The sequence below is a fragment of the Scyliorhinus torazame genome, chromosome 1 (genome assembly GCF_047496885.1).
Source record: "Scyliorhinus torazame isolate Kashiwa2021f chromosome 1, sScyTor2.1, whole genome shotgun sequence".
NCBI lineage: Eukaryota > Metazoa > Chordata > Chondrichthyes > Carcharhiniformes > Scyliorhinidae > Scyliorhinus > Scyliorhinus torazame.
This window is the reverse complement of record NC_092707.1, coordinates 300,759,358-300,771,919: the sequence shown is the minus strand read 5'-3', so window position 1 is coordinate 300,771,919 and position 12,562 is coordinate 300,759,358. Positions and strand designations below refer to the sequence as shown.

General features: G+C 50.1%; 1 protein-coding gene across 3 annotated transcripts in view; it reads right to left on the bottom strand.

The window, feature by feature from the left end:
• Positions 1–12,562, bottom strand: part of LOC140423001 (uncharacterized) — a 280,598-nt gene that overhangs the window by 45,517 nt on the left and 222,519 nt on the right. For all 3 annotated transcript variants that reach the window (XM_072507743.1, XM_072507744.1, XM_072507745.1), the window contains one exon: positions 4,826–4,992. In XM_072507743.1, coding sequence (XP_072363844.1) covers positions 4,826–4,992 — 167 coding nt within the window. The remainder of the gene's footprint in view (positions 1–4,825; positions 4,993–12,562) is intronic.

The following is a 12,562-nucleotide window of genomic DNA, read 5'->3' as shown; positions in this document are numbered from 1 at the left end:
TATCCATTTGTAAGGTTCTTATTTCCTCCTTGCAACTTACTGTCCCGCCTATATTTGTGCCATCTGCAAATTTGGCTTCAGAATCATCTATCCCTGTATCCAAGTTATTTATATAGATTGTAAATAGCTGGGGCCCAAGGACCGAAACCTGTGGCACCCCACTAGTTACATCTTGCCATCCTAAAAAAGACCCATTTATCCTGACTCTCGTCTTCAGTCCGTCAGCCAGTCCTCTATCCAAGGTAATCAATTATCCCTCATACATGTGACCTAACCTTGTGAATTAACCTTCTGTGCAGCGCTTTATCAAACGCATTCCGGAAGTCCAGAGATACCACATCTACAGGATCTGAGGAATTCAAGTGCAATCAGGATGTCCAGAATCGCAGCTATAGTTTTATCTCGTCGCAGGAGATCCGAGAAGGTGATTCAAACGGAGGTTGATTTATAACCAAAAGGAAAGGCCTTAATGTGGCGCACAGCACATAGATCTCAACTGAGACTACCGATCATGCCGGTCCCAATCTGGGCCGGCTTTGATTCTATGAGCCCCAGCTGATGGGCCTCCACCCATCCCTTATTCCACAGGTTCCACAGGGAGATCATTTGGGTCAACCCCGTGGGTCTTATCGGGGTTATTAGAGCTATAAACACAAATATAAACACCAAGTGGGAATATGATGCAGTGGCCGAAATGGAAATGTGGCTTAAAAATGGTGAGGACTGGACATCTAATATTCACGAATACAAAGGACTATTTTTTTAAGTGGAAAACTGGGTTTGGTAAATTTCCAAACTTGGCAAGCCTGAATCCATATCGATAGCTACAGCATGTGCTATTTCCAATCTGGGGAGGCAGGTGTCTGTTCTGTTGACGCCGGAGATAGTTTGGATGCAACCACAGGGGGATGTCAATTGCCGAGGCGGGCTGCTTAGAAGGGTTACTTCAGTTTTCTGGGACTTCATCCCAGTTGTATTTAAGGCAGTGAGGCCTCTGGCTCACATAATTTTCCCCCCTTCATCAGTGCCCCCTACATGGGACCTCCATTCTTACCCAGTAAGCACCATGTACAGAATCAACTCGCCATATAATAACAATGGCAAATCTTGAAATGCTCATGAGAAAAACACCCATTCTGAAAATCTGCGTTAAAAAAAAAGATGTGCTGCTCTTGCAACAATATAAAAGTGTCAATTAGACACTGCCATTCATAGCTTCCATGAGAGAAGCTTACGACTCTTATGAATCCCTACAGTGCAGAAGGAGGCCATTCGGCCATCAAGTCTGCACTGACCTTTCGAAAGAGTACCCTACCCAGGTCCAATTTCCCGCCCTATCCCCGTAACTCCACCCAACCTCTGGACACTAAGGGGCAATTTAACATCGCCAATCCACCAAACTTACACATCTTTGGACTGTGGGAGAAAACCGGAGAACCCGGGACCCTAGCGCTGTGAGGCAGCAGTGCCACCATGCCGTTCTACTTCACAATTAATCTGGTGCAAATAAACATACAGACATTGAGGAATAAAAGATCAAAGAAGGAATTACTTCTTATAACCTCCATAAATTATGTCAGTTGGTCAAAGCTAACACTGCACTTTAGTTTGTGTAAAGAGATCGCTGCTGAACCAATTTCTTTAATGTATCTTGAATCTCAACTAAGCATTCATAATGAGACCATTTGGAGAAACAGATGTCAACCCATCCATTCCTGCTGATATAATTGCCAAAGGGACATGTTGCAGGGTATCCAAATGGAACTGGCCAGGTCAGGAGAGCAGGGTGCAGACTTGTTACCCACGTTTTTATACTGTACCAGCAGAAAATGCCGACGTTGGGAATGGGGGCAGGAATCAAAAGCCTCCAGAGTAGGCCCAACTCGGTGAAAATCCATCCCGTGGTTTAAAAAGATATGGAAGGAAGAAAGAGATGGTTGAGTGGCTGTACTGATTAGTGATGGGAAGTGAGGATGTTCTTGAGGTGCTCAAGGACAGAATCAATTGATTAAAATTGAAAAACAAAAAAGGTATGATCATTCTACTAGGTGCATACATAGGCCCCCAAACAGTTGAGAGAGGAACACATCCGCAGGAAAGTCACAGATGTGCAAGAACTATAGAGTGGTGATATTCTGGGCTTTTAATCACCCACCCATTGATTGGGGTACTGTTAGAATAAAGGGAAAGGATGGAGAGATATTTCTGAAATGTATCCAAGAGAACTTCCTTGACCAGTTTGTTCTGATCCAACTAGGAAGGAGGCATTGCTGGATCTGGGGAATGACATGGGACAAGTGGATCAATTGTCCATGGGAGAACACGTAGGTAACCGTGATCATCGTACATTCATATTGTTTAGATTCATAATGGAGAAGAGCAAGGGACAATCTGAAGAAGAACATGTTGATTAGCTGATCTCAGTTTGCTTGGCAATGGTGTACTGTGATAACCTCAGTGCTTTGGACTATGGAAAGCAAACCTGCCCGCATTTCCATTCTTGATTGTTGCCTTTAACTCCTAGTGGAAAGTGCAGCAGTTTGGGCGAGGAAAGGATCAAGTTGGGCTGTGATGTGTTTTGTGATGGAATAACCTGGTAACATATGTTCAGATTGGCCTGAAATCTACTCATTCATTTATAAAACAGGCGGGATTCTCCGTTGGCTGACGCCGGAATCAGGAAACGCAATTGGGCGGAGAATCAGTTCTGACGTCAAAATCGTGGTGGGCACCAGTTTCACGTCAAATTGCAATTCTCCGGTGCCTCGACAACGGCGTCAAGACTCCGCTGGTATCATTAGCGGGCCTGACCTGGTATTCTTCGGGGCCTCTGCGATTCTCCGCCTTCACTGGGGGAATTTCCGACGGCGAGGTTCACTTGTGCTTTTCAAAATCGAGAAAAAAGTGTTGTGGCTGATGAGGGAGAGAGAGGAAGTAGGACACGGAGTGGCGCGACCGGGTTGGACACTGGCTGAGCTGGGTGGGGGTGGGGTGTGGGGGGGATGCCTACCAGGGCTCGGGGGGGGCGGGCGACGAAGGGATGGGCCAAGGGGGCCCCCCCGATGGGACTGGGCCGGTGTCCAGGCACGGACCACCATTGCCGCAGCCTGCAAAGAGCCATATTGCTGCGCGCTCCACTGACCACCTACCTTGGCCCCTGGTTCTGTAGAGTGACACCAGCCTTATGGGCACCCCATCCCACCACCTTCGCACCCCAGCCTCCATTCTCACCCCTCCACCCCTGTACTCCAGCCTCCGCCCCCCCCACCACCCTGCACCCCACCTTGCACGATACAACCCCCCTCCCAACCGGCCGTCACTCACTGGCGGGCTATCACACGGCCCACCCAAGGGCAAAGCCCACAGTAGCTCCTACAGGGTCGCTGGACGAGGCCATGGAGCGTACCGCTGGCAAGGGCAGCACCAGCTGACAGTACCCCTGGCAGAAGGGATGGGCACCAGGGCCAGAGCCCCCATGGTGCTGGGCATCAACGGGGCCCGAGATGCGGGATGGGGTGGGAGCAGGGTCCGCAGTGCCAATCGGGGTCACCGTGTTGGACCTGGTTAGGCACGGGGGTACGCACGGTGCTAACATGTCAGCCTTTCACCCCCTGCAGACAATGGGTATTGGAATACAACAGAAATGGTGATCTTCCTAGTCGCTACAGCCCTGAGGGATGCCCTGAGGCTGTATGAATTGGAGCTGCTCGAGGAGGAGGAGGATGCTTCATCAGCAGAGTGTTCAGCAGCAGACCATGCCCCAAAGGAACAGGAGGCAGCCGCTGAGCACGGAAAGCCGGCCGGCCATTAGGCCAAGGAGGAGGAGAAGGAGGTGCAAAGGAGACGCAAACGGCGGTGGCTGGCAGCCTCCTTCCTGGGCCAGGGGTGGCCCGCCTTTCCTCAACGGCGTCCAGCACCGTCTCAAGCTTCGTCTCACTGCCATCTTGTTGGCTGGGATGGTGTGTTTGGGGAGTGAAGTGTCTATTTGTGGCTGCAGCTTGTCAGCCTCCTGAGTGTCAATCCCAAATCCGGCACCGTTTCTCATTGGAATCGATTGTGTTCCACGTGGCGCCGGTGCTAGCCCCTCAATTATCACTGTATCGGTCCAGGTACAGCACCAGTCTTGCTGTCGTAGAACTCCACAAATCCTGCTGCGGCGTCAACACTTAGTCTCAGGAATGGTGAATTCCGGCAAACATCTTTTAGAAAGAAAATAATCAGCAAGTTTTGTCGAACTGCATGTCCACAAAATTGGACATCTAAGCTACGTGTCAGCTTTGGCTCTGATAGAACTCATGCCTCTGAGTTAAGAGGTAGTGTGTTCAAGCCCAACTTTGTCAACTTGAGCACATAATCTTGATTTATGCCTCAGTGTCTTACTGTGGGAGTGCTGCACTGTCGGAAATGCAGTATTCTGGTTGAGATGTTAAACTGAGGCACTATCTGACCTCTCAGGTGGACAGTATTAGAATAACAAAGAGTGTCCATGGCCAATATTTATCCGCTGACCAACATGACTAAGAACAGATTACCTGGTGATTTGTTTCACTGCTGTGTATGGGACCTTTCCACATTTAGATTGGTGCCATGTTTCCTTATATTACAGCACTGGTTTTGTATCAATAAAAAATCTTCATTATCGATGAAGTGCTTTGGAACATCTTGGAATCATTAAAGGCACTGTGTTAATGCAGATTTGTTCTTCAACCACCCAAAAACATTTGAAAATGGAGCTTGGATTATAATAGAACATTTACAATGGAAATATATTTGACAAAAGCACCTGTCAGTCACATGTTATTTACTGGAAGGGGTCTTCACTTACTCAGCATTTATTCCTCCAGAAGTTTCATCCTGATTTTCAGACTCTTCAAGACTCCTTGAGTTTGGTTCTTCACAGGCGTGAGGAGCACTCAGAGTTAGGAACGAGCCAATACTTGTCCTTTGGCTTTGGGTAATCTTTTCAGTTGCATCAATCTCTTGATTAAACATCTAAAACAAACAGTTGGTTAGTAGTTCAGTATTTGAATATAGCTGAAAAGAGAGACGTGTTGTCATATACTCATGAGGCAAGCTTTCCAAATTTCAAACAATCACAACAATTTATACTACAGGAGGAAAAGGTGCTGATTGGTTGGCAAATTGACTCTGATTGGCCAAGGCGTTGCGCCTTGTTTCAGGGTACAGATGCTGTAGAAAGATAGAACAGGAGGTAAGAGAGGAGGGGGAGTTGCGTTTTTGATTCGGGAAAATATCACGGCGGTACTGAGGGAATATATCCCAGGGTTCGCTCACTGAGTCTATATGGGTAGAACTGAAAAATAAGAAGGGAGAGATCACTGTGATAGGATTGGACTACAAGCCCCCAAATAGGCAGCGGGAAATTGAGGAGCAAATATGTAAGGAGATTACAGATAGCTGCAAGAAAAATAGGATGGAAATAGTTGGGGACTTAAACTTTCCCAAAATTGACTGGGACAGCCATAGCATTAGGGGCTTGGATGGAGAGAAATTTGTTGGAGGAATTCAGGAGGAATTTCTCATTCAGTATGTGGATGGCCCGACTAGAGAGGGGCTAAATTTGACCTCCTCTTGGGAAATAAAGAAGGGCAGATGACAGAAGTGTTAGTGAGGGATCACTTTGGGACCAATAATAATTTTGTAAGTTCGGCAGCGCTAGCTCCCGCACCCCCTCCCCCACCCCGTTGATCTATCTCCCAAAACACCCTCCTCTCCCGTGGAGCCTTACCCACCCACACAAACCTCAAAACCATCCCATTTAATCTTATGAAGAAAGGCCTTGGGCACAAAGATCGGGAGGTTCTGAAACACAAACAAAAACTTCAGCAACACCGTCATCTTTACCATCTGGACCCGACCAGCCAATGACAATGGCAGCACATCACACCTCTTAACGTCTGGCTTTATTCTCTCCACCAACCGTGCCAAATTCAACTTAAGCAACTGAACTATTCTTTGCATCACTTATATCCCAAAGTAATGAAAACTCGCCCCTACCAGCAGAAACGGCAGTCTCCTATCGTTGCACTTTTTTGTTATGACAATTTGAAATGTTTTGTAAAGTCTGTTTCAGATATTTTATAAATAAAGAATGTTTGCAAAAAAATTAGTTGTGGGATTAGGGCAGCATGGTAGCATAGTGGCTAGCACAATTGCTTCACAGCTCCAGGGTCCCAGGTTCGATTCCCGGCTTGGGTCACTGTCTGTGCAGAGTCTGCACGTTCTCCCCATGTCTGCGTGGGTTTCCTCCGGGTGCTCTGGTTTCCGCCCGCAGTCCAAAGATGTGCAGGTTAGGTGGATTGGCCATGCTAAATTGCCCTTAGTGAACAAATTCCCTTAGTGTTGGGTGGGGTTACTGGGTTATGGCGAGAGCGTGGAGGTGAGTGCTTGTGTAGGGTGGCTCTTTTTCCAAGAGCCACTGCAGATTCGATGGGTCGAATGGCCTCCTTCTGCACTGTAAATTCTATGATGACTCTATCCCCAGGCATTAATTGGAAATATCTCACTTTTCCCCATGGATTTTCAGTGACTTCATTGCAGTATTAATGTAAGCCTACTTGTGACAATAAAGATTATTAAATTAAATGTTGAGTTTATACCCCAAAAAGAGGCCAAACTCCCCAAAAATTCCCATGATCCTGTCAGAACTCCAGACCAGGCCCGAAATATACAGCAGGAGATCATCCGCATACAAAGAAACCCAGTGCTCCATGCCCCCCCCCCCCCAAACCCCCTCAAGACCCTAAGCGCCATCGCTAATAGTTTGCTCGGGCAAAGAGCGGTGGGGAGAGCAGACACCCCTGCCTCGTCTCCCAGTGCAACCCAAAGTACTCCGAGCTGACCTTGTTAGCCCGAACACTCACCTTAGGCACCTTATACAACAACCAAACCCAGTCCACAAATCCTTGCCCAAACCCAAACTGCCCCAACACCTCGAATAAGTAAACCAACTCAACCCAATCAAAATCTTTCTCCGTGTCCATCGCCACAACGACTACCAATTCTCGGCCCTCCGAGAGCATCATAATTACATTCAGTAACCTCCAGACATTCGTCAACAGCTAACGCCCCTTCACAAATCCCGACTTGCGGGGACGGCAGTGGTTAGCGCTGCTACCTCAAGGCACCGAGGACCCGGGTTTGATCCTGGGTCACTGTCAGTGTAGAGTTTGCACATTCTCCCTGTGTCTGCATGGGTCTCACCCCCATAACCCAAAGATGTGCAGGGTAGGTTAGGATTAGGCTGACTCCGGCTTGGGAACGGTGGCGTTTTACGATCGAACAAACGACGCAATACGGCCATTGATCCTTCGTCTGGTGAAGGGCTAGCAGGCACGCAGCGTACTGCACCCGGCTCTAGCTGCGGATACGGCCAGAGAATTGCCAGGTCCGTGGCCGCGCATGTGCATGATGGCGGCCTGCAGCAGCCATGCCGTGCGACATGGCGCCGGCCGCGCATGGACCCTGCCTGCCAAATAGTGACCGGCATTGGCCAGGCCCGCCAACCTGGATCACCCCCCACTAGTGCCCCCAACCCCCGTCAAATCCCCCCTGCCCGCGGATCGGCTCCCCCCCAATGGTGGCGGCACTGGACTTAGTCCGCAGCCGCCATGCTGAGTTCCCGAAAATAAATACCACATGTGACCAATGCCGTCGGGGACTCGGCCCATCGGGGGCTGAGCATTGGGGGGGAGGGCCTCAGGTGACATCCTGAGGCCGTTCTGACAGCGTGTGGCGTACTCCTAGAGTACACCATTTTCGAGGGGGCAGAGCATCGCAAAAGCGTCGCCGCCCCCGATTTCAGCGCCAACGTGGATTCTCCGGCCGATTGCTGAACACGATTTTTGCGTCGGAGACTGGAGAATCCGCCCTCTGTCTCTCCTTCAACAGCGCCTCCTCAGGTGCCACTGAGTACCTCCAGTCAATCCTCAGAATGGCCTTCACCAACCTCACCTCTCAGCCTGCTCCACCCTCTCCTTGTGCGCCCGGATTGAGATAAACTCCCCCCTACCACTGCCTTCAGCGTCTCCCACAACGTGGAGGCAGAAACCTCCTCCGTCTTATTCTGCTCCACATGGTTCCGGATAGCCACCCCTATCTTTTCGCAAACCTCCTTATTCGCCAATAACCCCATATCTAACCTCCACTGCGGTCATTGGGGACTTCCCTTTGCCACCCGCAAATCCACCCAATGCGGCATGTGGTCAGGCACCATCATCGTTGAATTCTCTAATCCAACCAACTTCTCTAATCCAGCCAACCCCGTCAACAGCGCCTTGACCAGGACAAAGAAGTCTATCCTGAATCACACCCGGTGGACGTGCGAGACGTACGAATATTCCTTTGCCCTTGACTTTCACACTGCCATGGATCTACCCCTCCCATGCGTTCCATAAACCCCAACAGCTCCTTTGCCACAGCCAACACTTTCAAGTACCTGGGACACGATTGGTCCAACCTAGGGTCCAACACAGTATTAACCCCCCCTCACAATCAGCCGGTGCATGCCCAGGTGCAAATTCTTTGCCAAAACCCGCCTCAGAAACTCTACATCGTCTCAAGTTGGGGCGTACACAGTCACCAGCACCACGGGTGCCCCTTCCAACTCACCATCAAAAATCTACACCCAGGGTTTGTTACTATTCTCCCCACCTCAAAAATCACCCTCTTATTGAGCAGCACTGCCACCTCGTCTTTATATCCAACCCCGAATGGAATACCTAATACCTACCCCACCCAGCCCTTCCTCAACCTTGTCTGGTCCCTGGCCTCCAAATGTGTCTCCTGAGGAAGTACCACGTCCGCCTTCAAACTCCTGAAATGCGTGAAAACGCGAGGCCTATTAATTGACCCATTTAATCACCTAATGTTCAACGTAATGAACCAGGTTGGGGGGCTCCCGGCCATAGCCCTCTTGAACCAGCTCCCCAGGTCCGCACCTCGCTCACCCTCTGGGCCACCCCAAGATGTCTGCCGCCATCTCCCCTTAACCAATTGCGCCACACCAACTCCACCCACGTCAGCATTCCCCCCCCCCCCCCCACATAAACAAAGAAAACAAATCCACCCAACCCACCTCCCCACACCCTCCAAGGAACGTCTCCCCATTTCACTCCCGTTAACTAGACTACCTGCTAGCATGGTGGCCCCCACTTAAGGCAACCGTCTACCCCCTTTCACCCCTACCACTCCTCACCCACAATTTCCCAAAAAACGTTGAACACACTTACCCGATCCTGACATGGTAAAAACAACAATCTGCCCTGCATACACACCCGCATTCCCCGTAATGGCATCTCCAAAGTTTACTGTCCTCACAAGCCTCCTAGTCTATGGTCACTCATAAATTTACTCACCTCCTCCAGCATGTTGAAATAAAATTCCTGATTCTGGTGCAGACGAGCAGGATACAACACCCCGAACTTCACTCCTTTCTTGTAGAGGGCCGCCTTGACCTTGTTGAAGCCAGCCCACCACTTGGCCAACTCTGCACCCAAGTCTGGGTAGATGCGCACCACCTTTTCTTCTCAGGTAGATTCTCTTGTATCCTTCGCCCAGCACAGAATCTTCTATTTGTCCAGAAAATGATATAACCGCACCACCATTGCCCCCGGGTGCTCCCCTGCCTTCGACCTCCTCCTCAACACCCTGTGCACTTGATCCATGACAGGAGGATGGTCCCCCCCCCCCCCCCCCCCCCCCCCACCAGCTTCTCAAACATCTTTGCCATATACTTCGTGGCCTATGTTCCCTCAATCCCTTCAGGCAGCCCCACAATCTGGAGATTCTGCCTCCTGGAGTGATTCTCCAGGTCCTCCACCTTCTCCCTCAGCCGCTTCTGGCCCTTTGCCACGAGCAACATCTGTGCCTCCAACAAGGTCCTTATGATCCACCACCGACTCCTCCACCTTCTGGATCTCTGAACTCTGCGCTTTCAGCAGTTGCTCCACTCTCTCAATAGTCGCCCCGAACGGCTCTGCCACCCTAGCCAGGTTCTCCGAGGCCTCTTGGCTCTGCTGTTCGAACTTGGCATTCAGAAAATCCACAAATTGCTCGGTAGACCACTGAGTAGGCACGGACACCACGGAGCCCTCCGCCATCATTACCTCTGTCGCACTTTGAAAGTCCTCCTGGCCAGACTGCTGCCCCTTGATCGTGACACTCCTCATTCGTTAAGTCATAAACTGGCCCAACCGGAGGAGAATTCCTATCTCTCACTGCTCATGCACTTCGAACCAGCAAATACCCCCTATATCGGGTGAAAAGGACCAATCAATTCCACCTCGAGCAGGAGCCACCAAATGTGTGACCGCTCACATGGCAGCCACCAGAAGTCCCTGCAGAATTAATTTTGAAACATCTATCATATAACTTTTGATCAAAATCCTACAAAAAAAATCAAGAACAGGCGCTGGAATGTGGTGACTAGGGGCTTTTCACAGTAACTTCATTTGAAGCCTACTTGTGACAATAAGCAATTTTCATTTCATTTCACTTACCCTGTAATCTTCTACATTCACAAGGGAGTTCAGTCCTGGAGAGTCCAGTTTTGGGCACGTAAAGCAGGGGCTACCAAATGGGACTCTTGTTTTTGTTGGCCTTGGCGAGGAACCCCACGCCGAGGCCGCAGTTACCTCATTTTGAATGCGGCCCGATCTCTCGACCAGCCCTCGGACACCCCACCATGGCCTCCAGACCCCATCACTGCTCCAACTTACCTCTTAGAGGGTCCTCGAGACATCCCTCCCCCCACCTCTTAGGGGCAGGGCACTCCTGGGCCCAATCCCTGGCAGGGGCAACCTGGCACCTGGGCATCAACAGCCTGGACACACTGGCACTGTCAGGGTGCCTGGGTGGCAGTGTCAAGGTGCCAGGTTGGCAGTACCAAGGTGCCTGGGTGCCAGCAAGAGTGCCAGGGTACCAACCTTCCCACAGCCCGACTTGGTGACGCGACAAGGCCGTTGAAACTCGAGAGAGAGGACTCGGGAGAGATCCAGCTCAGCATGTTTAAATAAGCCCACCGAAGTCTGGACCAGCTGCCGCTTAGTACTGGTCCACACGATACCTGGGGGGGTTTTCCAAGCCTTTGGAGACCATATGGTGGTTGGAGACAGGGCAGGGTGGCCAGGCTGCCAGCCTGGTATTGTGGCACTCCCACCCTGGCACTCCCACCCTGGCACTGTCAAGGTGCCTGCGTGACACTGCCTGGTTGGCAGGGGCACTGGTAGGGTGGCAGTGTCAGGATGGCACTGCCAAGGGTCTGAATATGAGGGGGGCTTGCCCATTAAATGGGGGATGAGAGGAGGTTATGAAGGGTGGGGGAGTGAAGGACGGGTATGAAGGTGCCTCATAACGGTTGGGGGGAAGTGGAGAGTGGGAGCCCCGAAAGGGAGGGGGCCGGAAAAGGGGCGTGGGGAGGCCTGAAAAGAGAGGGCCCTCAGCGATTCCATAACTTGGTGTCCTCATTTGGGGGAGGGCTGGTAATGCCCATTTGTGCAGGGGGGAGGTAATATTTCCCATGGGTGGGGGTGTGGGGGACCTCCAAGCCCACTTTCAAAATGGCGACCCGATCTCTGAGGAGCCGGACTGGCCAGTGAGTTCAGCTTCCCATGCTGAAACAATTTTTACGTTTGGGTTTGACCAGAGAGAAACTCCTCAATGATTGTGTGGTTGAATAGCGATGTGGATCTCGCCCAAAAAGCTGGCGAGAAACATCCCGCCAAACTCGCCCAAAGTGGCAATTAGAAAGTTTTGGTTGGGCGCACGGTGGTGCAGTGGTTAGCACTGCTGCTTCATGGTGGCGAGGACCCGGGTCCAATCCCAGCCCCGGGTCACTGTCCGTGTGGAGTTTGCACATTCTCCCCATGTCTGCATGGGTCTCAGCCCCACAACCCAAAGATGTGCAGGGTAGGTGGGTGGATTGGACATGTTAAATTGCCCCTTAATTGGAAATAAAAGAACTGGTTACTCTAAATTTATTTTTTTAAATAAGTTTTGGGTTGAATTGTGTCCCAGGTCTCTGTATACCAACCTCATCTTGTTGCATCACCATCAACTTTAGAGGAATGCTGCAACTCCTGCCATCAGTTGGCTGAATCCATCTGAACAATAACTCCTTAATGAAGGAATCTTCACTGAGCTCTGACTTTCTGGATTCTGTCAATCACATGAACTGATATCCACATTTGTGGTTTATTTTACTTTCAGTTATTCATTGTTGTAAGAGCTCTTTCCTATCTCCTTATTGTCTGCTTGTGTGTGTATATTAAGTTGTGACCATCCTCCAGATTTGGATGTATGAATAAACGATATTACTGATTTAACCCTAAAGAGAATTTGCTGCAAGTCACTTTAAAATTCTACTGCATAAACAGGGTTTGAGGAAACACGGCACCATCTCTTATAAAATTCATGGATAGATGACAAGAATGATAAAGGAATTCAGTTTGCTTCCCCTCCTTTTGAATAACACTTCCTCACAGCATATTTTAGACTAACAGGTATGCAGTTTTTTGCTTTATCTTTCCCATTTTTTGGTAAA